General features: G+C 49.4%; 1 protein-coding gene across 1 annotated transcript in view; it reads left to right on the plus strand.

The window, feature by feature from the left end:
- The first annotated feature begins 1,716 nt into the window (after window positions 1-1,716).
- The window catches only part of BCORL1 (BCL6 corepressor like 1), a 57,932-nt gene continuing 40,030 nt past the window's right edge, over window positions 1,717-19,618 (plus strand). Inside the window, exons 1-2 of the mRNA XM_082681472.1 lie at window positions 1,717-1,751; window positions 18,891-19,020. Coding sequence (XP_082537598.1) covers window positions 18,935-19,020 — 86 coding nt within the window. The 5' untranslated portion in view covers window positions 1,717-1,751; window positions 18,891-18,934. The remainder of the gene's footprint in view (window positions 1,752-18,890; window positions 19,021-19,618) is intronic.

Raw genomic sequence — 19,618 nt, forward strand, 5'->3', positions numbered from 1 at the left:
CCCGCGGCAGCGCGGCGGCGGCGAAGGCCAGCTTCCGCGGAGTTTGTGCCCGGGCTTCCCGGGCTCTGGCAGCCTCAAGCGCACAAATGGGGCTAGGGGATTGACTGGTAAGCAACTACGAGTGTTAGACGGTGTTCGGTGGCGATTCCGGGAAAAGCTAGGAGAGACACTGTCTGCAATTATGCCGCACCCCCCCCACCCACCTCTTTAGCATCTGGATTCTGCTCTCAGGGGGCCGCGGACCCTCCCCGCCGCAACCCTTTCACTCTCCAGCACTCCCACCGCCTCCCCCCGCCCCTTGCTCGGCCATCTGACTCTCCTAGGGTTGTGTGTTTGGGGGTGGACGACGGCAGGGGGGGTAATACTTTTCCTCTCGCGGCGGCAGCCTAGTTCCTATCTTATTCCTACATGTAGCGTTGCTTCGAGTAGCATGGACATTGGGGGTTAGATAATCTACCCCCAACTAACGCCCCCCCCCCAAGCGATTTGATGGCTTTTAAGAAAGGGGACGAATCCCTGGATTTCCACGCCTGGGATGAGGTTTGAGGATTGGGATTCACCCCCAGCTCACTTCCACTACCAACCCCTCTTTCCTTGTGAGCCATTTCCACGGGGATCCGAACTTGAGGGGGGGGGAACGGGAGAATTAATGTGCTTCTCTATCTCTACACAGGGTCGGCGTGGCCAAGGACGGCTAGTCTCGGAGGGAAAGTAGCCACCAGTCCAACTCGGGTCGCTCCCACTATTACTTCGGTGAGGGGGGCAACGCTAAGAAGGGGATACTGGTGGGTAAGGGCCCAGTATAAGGGAGGGGGCTGGGTAGTCGCCCCCGAGGGAGTCCCTTTCTTGGCTGGGAGGGAGACGCGAGCCCCGGCTTCAAGGGAGGGGTTCCGGGGAGGGAGATGGGGGGTGGCGATGAGGGGGGCGGGATGAAGGGGGGAGTCACGCCCTGCCAGCAAGGGGAGCCTCCCTCAGGCCCCTGGGAGAAGGGGACTGAATGTGTCTGCTCTGTGCTGCCGGGCAGGGGAGATCTGGGGTCTCCGGATTTGCACACTGGATCCAGCACCAGTGGCCTGAGAAAGTCAGGTCGGGGCATAAGGTGGAGAGCGTTGGAAGAAAGAGAGAAACCCCTGGCCGTGGTGCACTGATCATTTCCCTTCCTCAACCTCCCCCTTCGTGGGGCGTACGGGGGGGGGCGTGGAGCTCCTGCAGCCTCTCGAATTGAGCGCCTCCGCCTCTCCTGGGAGTCTAGCTTTTTGCCCGGCTTGCTGCAGCTACCGCTGCCTCCCTCTCCGGAATCCGCTCGGTCCTCGCAGCGATCCCCTCCTCCTCCCCTCCCCTCCCAGTGTCACCGGGGCTGCTTGGCTCTGCCCCCTTCGCCGCCGCTTGCTCCCTGCTTTCGTCCCTCCCTCTCTTGCTCTCTCCCTCCCTTCGCCTCCTCCTCCCCATTCCTCCCCCCGGACAGGCGGCATTCTGGGAGTTGTAGTCCCGCGGAGCGGTGGCTGGCGCCGCCCGCGAATCCGACCGGACTCCACTTCCCGTCGAGCCCTGCGACCGGCACCCACTCCACCAGGCTTCGCTCGCACACACAGACACACACACACACACACCGCTCTCCCCCTCACTCTTTCGCTCGCCGCGGCTGCTGCCAGTGTGTGGCTCTGTCTCTCCTCCGCTTTGCTGAGCCCTCCCTTCTTCCTCTCAGTTCCTAGAGTCCGACCGCCGCCGCCGCCGAGAGAGAGGAGAAGGAGGTCGGTGGCAATAAGGGGCGGAGGGGGCATCAGATCGGGGCAGTATTAGGCGGGTGGTGGCTCAGAGGGGGTAAGAGGGAGTCCGGGTGGCGGCCTGAGCCTCCCCGCGGAGCCGACTCGGGAACAGGTGCGTCTTTTTTTTCTCTCCTCCAACCCCTCCACCCCTTTTGACTCCCCGGCTTTCTCGTATCCTCCACCCGCTCCTTTCTACCTCAAGCCTTTCCCCAACCCTGTCCCTTCTTCGCCCCGCGGCCGCTCTGCTTGCCCCCCGGGGGCGCCGTCCTCTTCGTGTCCCCGGACGTAGCGCTCCCTGGAGCTCGCTCTGTCCTCGCCCCTCCCTTCGGGACAGCTCCCCTCCACTTCCACCTTCGTACCCCATTCTTGCCCTACCCTACCCCCTCCTCACCCCTTCTCCCTTAGCCAGGTGAGACTTGTTCGCCACGATCCGAGAGTCTTCATCCCGGCTGGGCGGGGGTCTCCATGGAAACGGGGGTCGGGTTGATCCTGGGGGGGAACCATTGGAATTACCCCACTCCTCGGAAAGGGAGGTGGAGGCTACGGTCTTGTTAACTACCTGGCCCCAACCCCCTGATCCAAGGATCCGACGATCCGAAGGGAGGCTGGCCAGCAGGGCAGGGCGAGAAAGGGCTTGTTTTTTGGGGGGGGGGGCTGTCCGTGATGAAGTCCTGAAGAGACCAGGAGAAAATACCCTCCAACCTCAGAGGGGAGGTGCGACGGGTGCTCTTAAGGGCTGCTTTCTCCCTGGTGTCGGGGTGCAGGAACCGTAGGGTAAGGGGTACCCCTAGGTGGCGGCGGGGCCTGGGTTCGGGAGTGGGAGTGCTATGATGGGGGCAGGGGCAATTATCCGAGTCCCTGGAAAAAAGGCGGGGGATGACTTCGGAGCGCCCTGGCTCCGCTGCCCTCGCTCTAGGGGCGGGGGCGCCGGGCCGGGCGCGGCGGGGAGGGGGCTTAAATTGAAGGAGGATGAGATCGGGGGCAATTCATACTAGCCCCGGCAAGCCAGGGGGGAGATCCGGCGTGCAAGCTCTCCACCCGCTTCGCGCCAGGCCTGGAGGCAAGGGGTCTGAGAGCGAAGCCGAGGGCTGCAAGGAGGGAGGCTCCGGTTACTGGGCCGGGTTTCGGGATCGGGGGCAATCCCCCAGCCCTTGGAGAAGGAGGGAGAGGGATGGCCGCGAACCCCAGGGCTCCCCCACCCCGGGTCCTAAGGGGCGTGAGGAACGGACAGCAGGCCTGGCGGAGCTGGATTCGAACGGATCGCGGCTGGGGACTGGGGGTGGGGGGGGGCTTAGTGGTGGGCTTTGGGGGGAGCAGTCCCGCGGCGGGGCGGGCGGGCGGGGCGTGGGGCTCCGGCGGGCGGCGGGGCGGGGCCGGGGCGGCGCTGCTGCCGCTGCCGCCGCCGCCGCTGCTGCTCCTGCTGGGGCCGCCGCAGCCGTTGCCGTCGCCGCCGCCGCCGCTTCTGGGTGGGGAACGGAGGCCAAAGGGAGTCCCGTGCCGGGGCAGAGGGCGCCGGCGGCGCGCGGTGGGGAGGGGGCCGTCCTGGGGGCGGGTGCAGGCGGGGGGTGGAGCCCCCGACGGGGGGCGGTACGAGCCGGGACGACGACGACGAAGAGCCCCGGGGGCCGGGTGCATGGAGGACGAGGTGCTGGGAGAAGGAAGCGGGGGGTGGGTCCCGCGACGGGCCTCGTGGGCTTGGCTCCTCGAGGTTCTGCTTCGGGACAGAGCCCTGCGGGGGTGCCCAGAGGCCCGGGAAGGGACCGGGAGGTGAGCTGGACGATGGAGGGGGCCCTCCTTGCTGGGGTCCCGCCGAGAGGGAGGCTGGGCCAGGGGGACGTCCGGGGCAAGGCTGGGAGGAGCCGGCCGCACCTCGGCTGGGGATTTCGAGTTATGGAGGTGCGGGAGATTGTTGTAGGCAAAGACGTGGTCGAGGGGAAAGGCGGGAGGGAACCACACTGCAAACCTGGGAGGCCGGTGGGGGTGCCCTTCTATTCCGCCCCCCCCCCCAGTGGAAGCACTCTGGTTTTGTTTTATTGTTTTGAAAAATTTCAGTGTTGGCTGTACGAAGCTGTCGATGCGGTGATACTTATTTATTCTTGGTGTCTTCTAGAGTAGACAGTAAGGACAGGCGTACCTTGGTGAGGACGCGTCTAGCCCACGGTTTAGGGGCTCTTTATGCGAGTGTGGGAAGGGGACCCTGTAACTTCTGCGGCAGCGGAATACTCTCAAGGCAGTTTGGAGACAGTCCCCGTGGCACAGAGGTGGAGTACAATTGCAGAAATGTTTGGTGAGACTTCTGGGGGTGCAACTGTAGGTTTGCATTGCCCTGGTTAGTCCGTGGTTCTTTCAACTTAGGCTATTTCTCAAAGTCACACTGCTGAAACGTTTTTCGGGGGAAATGAATGGGGTATGTATTCGGGGTTGGGATTAGATTAGGTCGATAATAAAATTACCAGGTTGGAAGGGACTTTAAAGGTCATCTAATTTTCTGTTTACCTGTCCTGTCCTTGAATGTTGGGAGAGAGGAAGCTTTATTTGGGGAGAGATGGTAGGCAGCACAGTGGAGCAGAGTTTAGGGGTACTTAGATTGGATGGGGATGTCACCACGTAGTACTGAAGAGGACAGTATGTAGGAAAGAAATTTGGAGGATTCCACCGGGGGATTAAATGGGGTAACCTAATCCCAAGAATCATCCAGAGGCTCCAAATAGAAGCAAAATGCAGAGGCAGGAACCTGTAAAATTTTGATGGAGAAGCAAAGTTAGTAGGAAAGACTGGGGGAGCTAGGAGGAGCAGGAGGCTTGGTGATGCAAGTTAAGAGAATCTGAAGGCTGATGGAGTTGAGGAGGGACATGGCCATCTGACCAAGCTATGTGGATATTGCTAGGCAGTCTCATCTTTTGATACGGCAACTGAGGCAGCTGCTCTTGGGGTGGATGTAGGGGACAAGAGGCACAGGCCATGGGGCACAGAGCCTTACTCAAATTGATGTTACGAGGGTTGACCCCGTTGCTAGCTTTGCAGCAAAGGTAGGTAGGTTTCTTTTTGTTATGGCCCTGAGAAGTTGCTGATGAAGGAAGGGGAGAGGACTCTGACGTCTCGGTTAAGGAGGACTAGTTCTTGAGGCCACAAGGAAGAGATGGCAAATTGTTGGGACAGGGCAGAGGAAAGCTAAGTCCCTGGGAAACTCTGCAGTTGGAGTCTGGATTGGGCAGAGTGGAGGGGGAGGGGATTTCCACAAGCAATGGTGGCTGTACCAAGGGCACTTGTAGAGTTGGTTGTTTTGATTTACCAGGAGAGGATAGGGAGGCAAGGAGGATCCCTTTCTTTCTCAGTGATGTAAACTTTCTTGGGAAGCAAAGGGGGTTCCTCCAGATGTCTCTTTGCTTTACTCATGCTACAATTCACTACATAGGAAAAAAAAGGTTAGTACAGGGGGCAGAGGATCTCAACATGATGAGTCTGGATTATGGGTTTTAGAGGGTATTCTTTTAGGGGAACAGAATTATGGGAGAAAAGGACTTGAATACTAGAAAGAAGGAAGGCAGAAAGAGAAGTCAGAAGTGGGTTGGTTGGACAGTGAAGAGGGAAGAAAGGTGATCACACTGGTTCCATGTTAGGGCTAAGTAGGAAAAAGTGGAACCTTGAAATCTCCAGGATAATGTTTTCCAAAGTAAAGTTTGAAGAATCTTTAAGGCTCTTTACACTTCCATGCTAGAATCAGTAAGGTTTGGGCAAGAGAGAAGGATGATCTTGGGTAAAAATAGGGCTACAGAGAAACTGATATGTAGGAAGAAATAGAAATATATTTACACATAAGGAAATAGGGAGTTTAGGGATACTGTACAGGCTGAAAAATGCAGAATAGAGAAAGAGGGTGGGATAACAAGCCAAAGAAGGAAGGTGTTTATTCAGATGTCATTGGGAGCTGGTGTGGGGAAGGTAAAAACTTGCCTTTGATAGCCGCTGCCCTGGGAGGGCCCAGGAAGCAGAAGTTAGCTGGGATCCAGGGCTTATAAGTCTAAGCATTAATTAGAAAATCTAGACTAAAGTAAGGATATTGAATGGGGGAAGGAATTAACCGTCCTAAATAGAATGGCCTTGAAAGAAGGAGAAAGTGGGAATACACCAGTTTTTCCAGTCTGCAAGTGGGAGGAATCCTAGATATATGGAGATGGATGATGGAAATTCCAGAAAGAAACAGGATAAAGAACAGTGGCCTGAGAGCCTTGGGCCAGAATTGGAGGGTGGGGTGGGGGCATAGAGGAGAGGCGCTAATCCGGGGTTGGACAGCTGGAGTGGTTCATTGCTTCTAGGCTGAGCTAAGTTTGAGATGGACTAGAATGGCCTCAGAGGGTAGAGAGCTGTTTTCCAGTGTCAACCAGCATCTGGGATTGAGAGAGGAGGAGTTCATGGTTGAGTTGGGTGGGAAAGTGAACACTAGAGTGGAAAGGAGAGAGCGCTGGGGAAAGTGGAAATTGTTGGGATAAAATAGACAGGGAAAAGGAGAAGCCACTGATGATTACATGAGGGAGGAAGGAAGGCCCTAGACCTTTGAGTTTTCCAAAAGAAAGGAAATTTCTTAATGCTGGAGTTCCAGTTGGGTGTGAGTCTCTGCTTGCCAGAAGGTTTAGCATCTGACCGGCCAAAGAGGGAGGTAATAAGAAGTAATCTACCTTTCGGCCACTAGGATGCTATACAGTATTTTATATAATTTCACATACAAACTAGGCTTTATTAACGCCAGTTTTTGAATGGTCATCCTTAAAATAACGTAGAAACTGTTCTCCTTCTAAATCATATGCTTTCCTACTGTTCATAACTTAAAAGCACTCTTTTATGATGAAAACTTTCTTTGGTGAACTAAAGTTGAATTCTGGTCAAGAGTAAAATTTAACTCTTTTTCTATCCCCATCATTCCAATATGCTGTTCTGGTTCCCTCTTTTTTTTTTTTTTTTTTAAAGCAGAAGCCACCCTTTCCCCATAAAACATTAAAAAGTGAATCATTGTTTAAAAAGTGGCTGCAGGCTGCATGTCAAGGTCATATTCTCCCTGCCCAATGGATTGTGATGAATTTGAAGAGAGATGATTTATTATTTGTAAAACGGGGTAATTTTTAGCTTATTCATGAGAGTACGTGACGCAGGATACATCTTCATTTGGATTTTAAGAAGACCTTAAGCTAAGTATCCGTGAAGAATCGAGAGTACTGAGGGGCAGGCAAAGTTTTGTGTTTTAGGCTTCTTTGACTGTCTGCTAAGAAACAAAATTTGGTTACCTCATTGCTAAGGTATGCCTAGAAATCTTAGTGTTAGTGCCATTTAAGGGTACAGTCGAGTTTTGTTATAATGCTGGTGTCCGGGGACAAGGAGAGCAAGCAGGTTTTCATTTTTCCAAGTTCTATAGAGAAGTGCACTACATGTGGCTCTGAGCCCCGGAGTGAGGGGAGGCACTCTATACCTAGACCTGAGAGGTGATTAGGTGTCTTACTATGACGAGGCTTTACTCAGCGTGACTTGGTGGTACCACGCACGGGGTAGTGTGGTCCAGTGGTTCTCAGACTTTAGCCTGCATCAGAATTATCTGGAGGCCTTTGGAGACATAACAGCCCTCGGTTGCAGTCCTCATTCTTCTACTTCCTAGTCGTGTGGAACTTTCTTGAGCCTCAGTTTTCTCATCTATAAAATGGAGATGATAATCCCAGTCTCACAGGGCTGTGAGGATTACACAAGATGATGCATCTATAGTGCCAGGTCCATAGCAGGTGCCCAATAAATGGCATCTATTATTATAGTATAATCTAGTTTTTCTTATTCAACTGTGTCCTATGACATTACCTTTTTATATTACACTATGGTAAACATGGTGGCAGAAAGAAAACTATCAATAGCTCCTGAGTGCTCCCCTTATATCTTGATTCTCTGTGCTCTTTCTCCATATTCCTGTTGTATTAGTACATATTTAGCATTTACGACGTGGTAGGAAGAAAGAGCTTGGCTCATCACTGCATTATTGCATCCACCTTTGAGGTGGAAGTGGCAGCTTCTTTAACAGCTGTGCTGTAACCGTGCTTAGTATTTCAGAACAGGAACTGAAGGGTGTATATCCAGTCGAAACTTCAGGGCACATTTTGGTCCGTCCTTTAGAAATGACCCAAACGTAGTTTACCAGGGTGACATTTTAAAAAGCCATTGCTTTCTGAAAAGGGCTGCTGTGTTTAATTATGACTGGTTGGGCTTTCCAGCTGTCTCTGACATCTGGAAGTTCTACAAGAGCTGGTAGATAGAGCCCAGGTCTGGTATGGCTCTATGACAAGGATGTTCTTCAGTGATTGGATGAGAGAGATTAACGTCTCAAATAGCTCGGGTATCCCCAAACCAAACTTTTGGGCAGAGAAAAACGATGGGCTGTAAAATATAGTCCCTCTCTGCAGCCAAAGTGAACTTTGATGCCAACAATCAGCTATGCCAATATAGGGAGAGTGTGATACCAGGCCAATTTAAAACTAGATCAGTGAACAAATTAATAATTTCTGTTTGACTTCAGAAATGCATTATTATTCTCTACCTGTCCCCCTCCCCAGCAGATCTACCTTCCTATTTATATTATGCTTAGGCAAATATTAAAGTGAGTTGTTCCCTGAGCACACATCTACTATAAGTGGCAGAAGGCAGTCCATAAGTCGGCTGGGTTTAAAAATTAGCTGCGGCTAAGCTACAGATAATTGGAAGTTGACTTTATTGTTTTGCCCCAGCCCAATTTTATTTTATTTCTGTGGTTTCTTTATCATGGAAGTAAGGAGAAGAAAGAAAGTTTATGAGAGATCATGGGAAGTAAAAGGAATTCAAAGACCCAATGCCTTTTTTAAAAAGTTAACTAATTATTTATTTTTGGTTGCGTTGGGTCTTCATTGCTGCACACGGGCTTTCTCTAGTTGCGGCGAGCAGGGGCTACTCTTCCTTGCAGTGCACGGGCTTCTCGTGGTGGCTTCTCGTTGTGGAGCACAGGCCCTAGGTGCGGGTGCTCAGTAGTTGTGGCTTGCAGGCTCTAGAGTACAGCCTCAGTAGTTGCGGTGCACGGGCTTAGTTGCTCCATGGCATGTGGGATCTTCCCAGACCAGGGCTTGAATCCGTGTCCCCTGCACTGGCAGGTGGATTCTTAAACACTGCGCCACCAGGGAAGCCCGACACAATGCTTTTTACTTGGGGTTGTTCTTGGTTTCTGTATTGGGTAGAGGGAATTTTAGTTTTTCCCTGTAGTTTAGCAAGTAATTATCTAGCGCATATTGTGTACTTTGTGTCATGCTAGACACTATTGGGAGGAACTATTAAAAGAAGTAGAAAATATTTTTTCTGGCCTTGAGAAACCTATAGACTGGTAGCAGGTTGAGCCAATGTTGAGAGTTTGAAATTCTGTGAGCTAATTTGTGTGTGTGTGTGTGTGTGTGTGTGTGTGTGTGTGTGTGTGTACCTTTGAATGAGTAAATGTACAAAATGAGTTAAGCCCATATTCTGGGGTGAGAGAATAGAAAAAAAATAGGCTGATAATGGCCTCTCCAAGTATTTGTGTAAGAGGTCCAGGAGAGTTTTTTTTTAAAAAGGCCAGGGCTTCCCTGGTGGCGCAGTGGTTGAGAGTCCGCCTGCCGTTGCAGGGGACACGGGGTCGTGCCCCGGTCCGGGAAGATCCCACATGCCACGTAGTGGCTGGGCCAGTGAGCCATGGCCGCTGAGCCTGCGTGTCCGGAGCCAGTGCTCCGCAACGGGAGAGGCCACAACAGTGAGAGGCCCGCGTACCGCAAAAAAAAAAAAAAAAAAAAAAAAAGGGCCAAAGTTTGGTGAGGAGGAATTCTCTTTAGGTGAAAAATTCCATATCATGCATGCTGTATACTGAAATGGAGGACCTGAGAGCCACTGTCACAGTTTATGGCAGGGAGGACACAGAAGCATCACAAAAGGGATTGAAGTCTCAGATTACAATGATTCAACTTTGGAGTGTGAAAGACACACCAAATATTCACATGGTCCTGCTGAAGACCAAATTGAGGAAAGCCAACTCATTTTTTTGATCTAGTAGAAATGAGAAGTGTTCAAAGGATGACCCTAGTTACTTAGGGTGACATTTTGAGGTGGCTTTGCATTTGGAAAAGGACTGATTAATTTCATGATGTTTAGGTTTTCTAGATATCTGTGACATCTAGAAGTTGCACAAAATCTTGTTCCTAGAGCCTAGGTCCAGTTTAAAGCTATGATGAGGTATTTTCCTTAGATGGAGTAAAATAATTTCCTTGCAGCAGGAAATGGAAGTGAGTACTATTTGAATAATAGGAAAAAAGTATCTTGGCAGTGGGTGGAAAAGCTAAAATGATCTGGTGGTATGAAAATATACGTGAGAGATTAAAACTTTTGTTTTTGCCTACTAAACTGCTGAAATCGATTACCTTTGGTCTGTTCAAGTGCTTTTGTGTTATTCTCAATTTTTGCAGATGACATAGTAACTGCATATAGTGAGATGTCTCAGATGGTTGAGAAGTGGGGGCTGAAAATGCCCTCCAAGTTTTGCCCCCCACAGTTTAGGCTTTGGGTACTATCGTACAGCCGTCCCTTGGTATCTGCGGGGTATTGGTTACAGGAACCCCCGTGGATATCAAAATGGATACGAAAATCCGTGGACGCTCAAGTCCCTGACAAAAAATAGCGGAGTAGAAGGAACACAGTCGGCCTTCCGCATTCGCGCGCGAGGTTTGCATCCCCGATTCAGCCAACCGCGGATGTGAAACCCACGGTTACCGCCGGTAAACTTTATATCATTCTTCAAGGGTATTGCCAGTTTTGTGATTAGATGATTCTGAATGGGTGTTGGCAGTTTTAAAACATCAAAATGACTCTGGATGGATTCAGCGCTTGTGAGGAGACTGAAAAGGCTGTGAGTTGGCTTGAGAAAGGTTTGGATGGTAATGCTCACCGGGAGAGCTCCAAAGAGATCACAAGCCTTGGTCACTGCTTTGAGATGAATGTCTAGCTTCCCAAAGTGACTACTTTGGAGGTAACGACATTTATTCATTTGAATGAATAAGCTCTCATGCGTTTAGCAGATAGTTAACATTCCTTTGTATCCAAGTCTCATAAATGTTTATAAGGCAGGGTTTTCAAACATGGAGGTACCCATGGAGTCTGTGAAGGTGTCTTTGCTAGAGCCGTGTGCAGACAGCTCCTTAGCCTTCTCGGTAAATACAGGAATGAATGCATCTGGGAACAGGATGCAGTGTGCCTTATAAGACTTATCCCTTGGAGTAGAACTCGTGGAACTATTTGGATGAAAAAAAAAAAAAAACTCAGGGTAACCAGGAAGTGCTAGAATAGAAGGTGGGGATGAACAGTGCAAAGGGCCCCTTCCTCCTTTCAATTGCCCAGCAGATTATTTTCAGTTGATTTTGTGTGTTTGTATGTTTGTGTGTGGTGGTGTATGGTGGTAGAGGAACCTGTTTTGCATAAAGGGAAGCAGAGTGATTGGGGCATGTATACAGGACTCTTGAGTTTCAAGGAATGGTATTTGGTTAATGGTAGGGAAAGAAGAGGGCATATTGATATTGAGGGGAGAGCCAGAGGAGAATATTAGAATATCCTTATATGGGAAATCATTAAATTAGACAATTTAAGTTGGAAGAACTTCCTCATTGGGGGGTGAGGTTTCGGATATGTAATTAAGTAGGAAAAATAGGAATGCTAGTCCTACACGTGGAAGAAGGCAGAGGGACAAGGAGGGTAAGACCTGTGGTGAGGGTTCTATATCTAAAGTCAGGTAAAGTTATCCTTGTTGGGTATGTGTAAACTTTCCTATTGAAAACAATGATTTTGAGACATTTTGACATCTCTCTAAAGGCACTCCAGTGACTGGGTGGAAGCCGTGGCCTTTTCATGTTCCCTAGGATCTCAATGCCAGTGATCACTTGGATCTCCTTGGGGGTGTCTTAGATGCTGCTTCTCCCAAAGTGGGGTAGTAGGGTGGCCTTTCCTTTGCTTCTGTGAAATCAGAATGTGAATACCTCTGTCTTACGGGAGCTTTCCCCAGGGCTCTGGACTTCTCTTGGAGCAGTAGGTCCCAAAGTTGGTTTTCTTTACTTATTAGTCATCACTGACCCAGCCCTCCTTCTTTAACTGTCTACTGGCCACGCCTATCCTCTTGAGGACAGACTCAGGGCCAGGCTTCAAGAGGAATATTTTCCAGCTCTTTCATTTTTTTAGAGTCATAATTGCTTCCAGGTCACAAGACAGTGTGAACCAAAAGAGCCCTGGGGGAGTACTACCAGATTTAGTTTAACTGAGGCCTTCTTAATCTTGAGTTTCTAATTTACTGTCTGGATGGCAGAGTCCAAGCTGGAGTAAATGGGCAGGTTTCATGCTATGTGTAGGGGTCCTAGTTGTATCCCATGCGTTGCCAGCACCAGTTGTTCTGCACGTAAGGGGTCTTTGGCCACAAAAGGAGCTACGTGATTCTGGGGAACTGGTCCACTAGACTAACAAACACCCTGTCTGGTCATTTTCTTTTCTTTCCTTTTATTTTTTAATAAATTTATTTATTTATTTTTGGCTGCATTGGGTCTTCGTTCCTGCATGTGAGCTTTCTCTAGCCCCACGGCGAGCGGGGGCCACTCTGTTGCAGTGCGCGGGCTTCTCATTGAGGTGGCTTCTCTTGTTGCGAGCACGGGCTCTAGGCACGCGGGCTTCGTAGTTGTGGCTCACGGACTCTGGAGTGCAGGCTCAGTAGTTGTTGCGCACGGGCTTAGTTGCTCCGCGGCATGTGGGATCTTCCCAGGCCAGGGATCGAACCTGTGTCCCCTGCATTGGCAGGTGGATTCTTTTTTTTTAAAATAAATTTATTAATTTTATTATTTTATTTTATTTATTTATCGTTTCTGGCTGCATTGGGTCTTCGTTGCTGCGCGTGGGCTTTTCTTTGGTTGCAGCGAGTGGGGGCTCCTGTTCGTTGTGGTTCACGGGCTTCTCATTGTGGTGGCTTCTCTTGTTGCGGAGCACAGGCTCTAGGTGTGTGGGCTTCAGTAGTTGCGGCACGCGGGCTTAATAGTTGTGGCTAATGGGCTCTAGAGCGGAGGCTCAGTAGTTGTGGCCCGTGGGCTTAGCTGCTCCGCGGCATGCGGGATCTTCCCAGACCAGGGATCGAACCCATGTCCCCTGCACTGGCAGGTGGATTCTCAACCACTGCGTGGCAGGCGGATTCTCAGCCACCGTACCACCAGGGAAATCCCCTGTCTGGTCATTTTCAAGGGTAAAAACTAAAAGTTTTTAACAATGTCTACTTTCGTAAAAAAAAAAAAAAAGTCAGATAGATACTCTGTTACCTCCTGTCATGCCCTCCTCTTCCTCACATGCTTTTGCTTGTCGTTGTTGTGAAATCTGCTTGTTTGGGCATCTTCCTTTCAAAACAGAACCAAAAAAGTCTACCCAATCTGTACAATCTCCTTTGAGATTTTAGTGCTGACTGTCCCTTACTACCAGCTCTCTCAACCCTAACTTGGGCTACAATTCGATGTTCTTCCCCTTTTGAGAACATATTCTCTCTAAACTTTTCTAAAATGTCTGTCTTCAGTGCTTCCCCCCAGTGTTTCAGTTTGGCCCACTATGGTGAAATATTTCAGGTTCCCCTATTTCATTTTTTTCTTTTTTGGTTGTTATATGCTATGGGCTTCTCTTTTATGCCTTTCACACCTGCACTTGTCTTCGAGCATTTTTTTTTTTCCGTTTGGATTTTTTGGGGAAAGAGTTCTACCTCATCATGGTTTTTCGTCTGCTACCTGCTCGCCCTCAGCTTAGCGGCGCTTTTCACCATTTTAAGGTTATTGCTCTCCTATTAGTCCATTTCTCTTTGGTCTCCCCCGTTTCATAGTGCGGTGATTGTGCCTGGCTACCTGCTTCTTGCCGCCCGCTTCTTGGATTCATTCCCTTGTGTCTTGGTCAGTCCTTCTACTTATGTGTACACGTGCCTTCTAAATCAAAAAGTTTTCTTTCTTTATATTTTCAGCCACACTTATCACTTTGGATTGGTGGAGCATGTGTTCTCCTTTGTTCTCACCACGAGTTGGATGTGTCTTTTGAGTTTTTCCCCCCAAAGTGGGGACAGCTCACAGTGGTCCTGCTGCCTTCCAGGCAGTGACCAGCATTCGATTCTGGGGCCGTGCAGCTGTTCATTTCTTAGCAATTACATGGTTGTGACATCTGGGAAAATCCTTTGCGGTATTTCGTATCCCTGTGCTTCCTGGGTCACTTGAGATTACCAGGTTTCTTCCAAGTTCCTTTTAGGAACTTCGCCTTTTGCCTTTGATGTGATGGTTCCCATCAGAGAGGGAGTGAGAGAGAGATGGAGAGTTGTACACCACACATGAGTGCAGGCACTACGAGCAAAAGCAAGCTGGGCCCCAAGTGTGTACACCAGTGAAACCTACCAAGTGTGGCGTGTCTGTAGGATTTTTCCTTTCTGCTCACCTCTCCTGAGGCGTAGTGTACAGCTGAGTGGTTATTAATTTGATTGGATATGATAATAACAAAACAAAACCCTGGGCCTACTGGATTAGAATCTCCAGGGCTGGGACCTATGAATCTGTATTTTGAACCAGCACCTCGGTGATTCTGACTCTTGGGAAATGTTGGTGTGCATTGTCCTTGACTCCTCCTGCCCTATGTGGGCATTGACGCCACCAGTGCCTCTTTAGAAGTTCCCTTTGCCTACTTTCTGGCTCAGGAGAACCGATCTTTGCTTCTTGTGTAGACCACTTAGCTCTGTGCTCTCCTGACTGTGCTTTCTACCCCTCTCCTCCCCTCCCTGCCTCCGCAAAGGCTACTATTAATTAGCAGCAGAGGACTTCACGTAAGAAGAGGTGTTGGTCTGACAAAATCATAGTGGAAGAGTGGGAGGTTGAGATTTAAGCAGATGCTCTATCTTCAGGATCTTGTGAAAGTGGGGCTGCCTAGGGTCAGGTTTGCTCTCTAGGTGGTCATAAAATGCACATTGTATGGTAATTATTTTGGTTTTTACTTGCTTTTCTTGTTGTTGTTATTGTTATTTGGGGATTTGGGGGGTCTAAAAACTCCCTTATCTAGGTAATGATGTTTTATACATTATTCTGTTTGCAAATGCCAGGATTCCCCCCTCTGATTTCTGTCCCAGGCTGGTCAGCCAACAGGCTGAGCTGTTGTTTCCTAAACTGGGATATTCCAAGATACTCTAAGAAACAGTCAAAACTTGATCAACCGGGATGTTTAGGGAGTGGGATCCTGGTGACCTGATGTGACGCAGACAGTCAACCCATTTGTCTTACCCCTTGTGGAAATCTCTCTAAAATTATGTGTGAGCCCACATAACTGTTTTAGGAATGTTAAAGATAACTTTCAGAAAAAGATAAAATCATGAGTCTCTTACAGATATAAAAATGAACACGTATTAAAGATTTTATTTTACTCGTTAATCAGCAAGAGAACCAGACAGATGTTATAGCCGGTTCAAAGAAAAAGTCCAAAAAGCACAAATTTATATGGAGTAAAGGAATTGAATTGCAAATGGAGGCAAAACTGGTTTTTCCACAGTGGGGAGGAAAGTCAATCCAAACTGCATGGGACAAGACAGAGTTTGCATATCCATCAGTTACCTGCAATTTACAAAGGTGCAAAATAACTCAAAGACAATGAACTGGGCTAGAATCAGGCAGCTTGGAAGGGTGTGCTATAGATAGTGCATAGCGTTTTCATTGCAATACATTTTTTTTTTAAACAGTAAGCATGGTGAATACTTTTTAGGGAGGTTTCTTTTGCTTCATGTAATTTCTCAGGGTCACCACCTCAATTCTCATCCAGGTTTCACTTCCATATAACACGTATATACTGAGTACTTACTACACGTAAGATATCGCAGAAGAACCAGAGACAGAAAAGACAGTATTTCTTACCGTAAGTAGCTGATTGTCTGGGGGTGGGGGCAAGACAGATGTGCCACATCCCCAACTAACCACACAGCAGAGGGACTAAGAATCTGTGCTGTGGTAGGGGTGGGAATGAAATGTTTGAGGAGAACCAGAGAGGGAGGAGTTAACCGACCAGGGGCTGGGGCTGGGGAGATGACATGATGACATTTAAGCTAGGCTTTGAGAGAGGACAGAAAGGAAGAGGGGACACAAGAGAGGCCACTTCAGGGACGGGTCAGGAGTTGGGGTGGCAAGGTTGCAGGGAAATAGGATGTGGCTGAAGAGGAGGCTAGACAGGAGGTTTGAGACCAGGTTGTGGAAGGCCCTGAATGCTGTGCTAAGAAATGTGGGCTTGATTCTGAAGACAGAGGAAAGCTATTGAAAGCTTTGGAGGAGGGAGGGGGTGATGTGATCGAACTGGTTCTTTAGAAGATGAATTGATTGTAGAATTAAGAGATTGGAGGCAGAGGGACCAGTTAAGAGGCTAGTGTAATATTCTGGTCGAGAGATGATGAGGGTCTGCATCAGGGCAGTCGTGAGAGGGGTAGAAGGAGAGGATGGAGATGGCATTATTAAGGCTTGACTCCTGATGGCATGTGGGTGGTGGGGGAGAGAAGGAGTTGAATGCTGAAATTTCCAGGCTAGGGGATAGTGGCGCTATTACCTAAGGTAGGAAACACGCTGGGTATGGGGGTGGGGAGCAGGTTTATGGTAACAGATAATGAGTTCGGTTTGAGACACTGAGTTTGAGGGGCTCGGTGGACATCCAATTAACAGCAAGTTGCTGCCAGCTGGAAATTCTGGTCTGGGCCTAAGGAGAGAGGTCAGGGCTAGAGATGCAGATTTGGGAGTCATCAGCGCACAAAGGGGTGAGTTGAAACTGTGGGAGCTCTTGAGCTAAGCGAAAAGGAGGGGCAGGACACACACACACACACACACACACACACACACACACAGAGGGTGGGGGTTTAGGGCAGAGGGAGGGGAGCGGAGGGGTTGGGGAGAGCCGGACTTGAGCTAGAGAGACAGGAAGAGGAGAGACAGAGGAAGACAGGACAAGAGAGGGAGACTGAAGGCTGAGGCCCGAGGACTAAGAGTGGGGGGGGCAGCGGGGAGGGAGGAAGGGAAGGAGGAGGAAAGGGAGGAGAGAGTGGAGCCTGAGGGGAAATAAGAAAGGTGAGATAAAGGAGGGAGAGGACAGGGGCAGGAGGGGTGGGAACGGGAAGAACATTGGAGGAGAGGGGACCATGGCAGGGGAGGAGAGAGAAGAGAAGCAGAGGAGAGGGGAAGACAGAGAAATCTGGGAGAATAATAGGGGGAAGGGGAATGATGAGGAGAAATAGAGAGAAATGGGAGAGAGAGATTGAGAGAGGAGGGGGAAGGGAAAGAGACAGAGAGATGGGTGGGGTAGGAAGAGAAAGAGGGAGGGAAGGGGAAGGGGGATAGGAGAGGGTGGCAGAGGTAAGGAGAGACCGAGGGCCAGGTTTCTGGGGTGGCAGGAGAGAAGGGCCCCAGATAGGCCAGCAGGCACTGGGTCTGAAAAGCCAGGAAAGGGGCAAGTACAAAGGAAGGGGCAAAGGCAGCGGTATCCTATGCGACAGGGACAGGAGTAGGATGAGGACCAAGGAGAGAATGGGGGATGTGGCCCTGCTGTCCTCTCACTGACTCTCTCCCTTGTCTGCTCCCTCTGTGCCAGCCACGCTGGCCTCCTGGCTCTTTTCTGATCTTAGCAGGCACCTCGTGCCTTAAGGACCTTTACAAGGTTGTTCCTTCTGCCTGGAATGCTCTTCCCCAGATATCCACATGGCTCGCCTCTTTGCTTCCTTCAGGATGTTTAAATGTCTCCTTCTCAGCAAAGCCTACTCGGTTCACGCACTTACACGTTGCAGCCCGTTCCACTCCCCACCCCCAACCATCACCCTTGCCCCTTCGCCTGTGTTATACCACCTTCTAACATACTGTAACACAGACTCATTTAACGTGTTTATTGTCCATCTCGTCCCACTAGAATATAAGCTCCATGAAGGCAGAGATTTCTGGTCTTTTTTGTTAATTGTTAAATCCCCAGTACCTAGGACAGTGCCAGCACATAGTAGGTGGTCAATACGTATTTGTTGAATGAGTAAGTGATATTGTGTTGAATATGGACAATCTCTGAAAATTGTATAAAGGATAAATGAAACAAATTCCTGAGGTGACTGTATTTTACTGTGGTTTACTTCTTTGGAAAGTGGAGAACAGCATAAAATTCTGATCACTGTAGGGTTTTGTTCAGTTGAGCTTTGATGAATAAGGCTTTTAGCTAATAAGTTAATTCGAGTTTGAGGGTCTCAAGACAACCTCATTGGATAAACCTCTTTCTCTTGATGCCTCATTTTCTCTGGAAGGTGAATTGGCTGTGCAGTGGTTGTCAACAGCGAGAACCCGACATTGGCTGGTGAAGGGGGCGGTAGGTCGTGGGGATGACAGACGGATAGGAAGGGCCAAGGGCAGACATGTGCGGTTCTTGATGGAGCATTGTTTTCTGTTTGTTTGTGGTCAGAGCACAAGGAGTATGGCATCTGATCTGAAGGGCACTTTAAACCAGGTTAGGTATATGCATTATATCTATATAACTCTTAACTTGAAATTAGAATGAGTATTTTTGAAGGGCTTATAAAGAAAGCATGTGCTTCCTCTGGAGAGCTTAAATTGGTTATGTCACTCAAATACTTCAGTACTCATGGATTGGAGAGTTGACGAGAAAAAGATTCCCCAGTAGTCTTTCGATGCCCTGTTCATATATGGGAATGACCCCCTAATTGTAGTTGGTTAGGCTAAAAGTGTGTAGAACAATATACTGGCATCTCACTTGTCTGAAATAGATTGAATTTCCTCGAATACTCATGCATATCTGTCTTTCAGATAATTTAATCACTCTAGGTGATTAACAGCATCCTCGTCTCCATCCTGAAACCTATGGATTCCTGGAAAGCTGGTGCCCCCTCATCCCCATTTGGACCTTAATTTTCCATAGCAGGCTGGCTTGTGAGAGACTGCTTTAACATTTTGGTGCTCTAATTACCTTTATTTATTTAAATGTTTCCGCATAAAAGGTGGTTAAAGCAGCTGTCCGTGTTACAAGTTTTGATTTTTGGGAGTTCTTTTTCCCCAGGGGGAGTGGCCACAGCAGGTCCTAGCTGGTGGTGAGTGGCTGTCATGATCTCTACAGCACCGCTCTACAGCGGCGTGCACAACTGGACCAGTTCTGACCGGATTCGCATGTGTGGCATCAACGAGGAGAGGTGAGAAGGCTGGGAAGGTGGCTGTTGCCGGCTTCCAGTGAGCGGTGCCTGCTCCCTAGCGAGGTAGCTGCAGCAGCGCCTGAGGGGGGACCCTGGGGAGGAGGCTGCTGGTTGTTTCTAATTTTCCTGAGATGGGCTGGGGCTGGGGCTGTGTGAGTGGCCTGCTCTGCCATGCCATCCCTGTTCAGATGAAAGTGAGGAGGCCAACAGATGACCTTTTGCCGACTAGTATTTGTCTGCTCATTAAGAACTGTCAGATTGTGGATTAAAGGGAAGCTTGGGCAATTGCAAGTTTTATTTGCTGCATCCATGTTCTGTGCTCAAGGATACGTGTAAGATATTTTTGGTCCTTGATCTAAGCCTGGAAGAAAGGCGATTTTGTCATTCAGCTTTATACTGGAAACTGTTAGTGGGTATTCTGGTGATCAGCACTTTCCTGCCTCACGAGGCTAATGATGATTCGCAGTGAGATCCTTATGAAGTATCAAAGGAGGATCAAACTGCTTAACGTAGTTTTCGTATGAAATTGAGAGTTGGTGATGCTTGCCTGATCTGCGTGTGTTTTCAGTTTTCTGTTCACCAAAATACTGGGTTGACC

The sequence above is a fragment of the Grampus griseus genome (genome assembly GCF_964374135.1).
Source record: "Grampus griseus genome assembly, chromosome: X".
Lineage (NCBI taxonomy): Eukaryota > Metazoa > Chordata > Mammalia > Artiodactyla > Delphinidae > Grampus > Grampus griseus.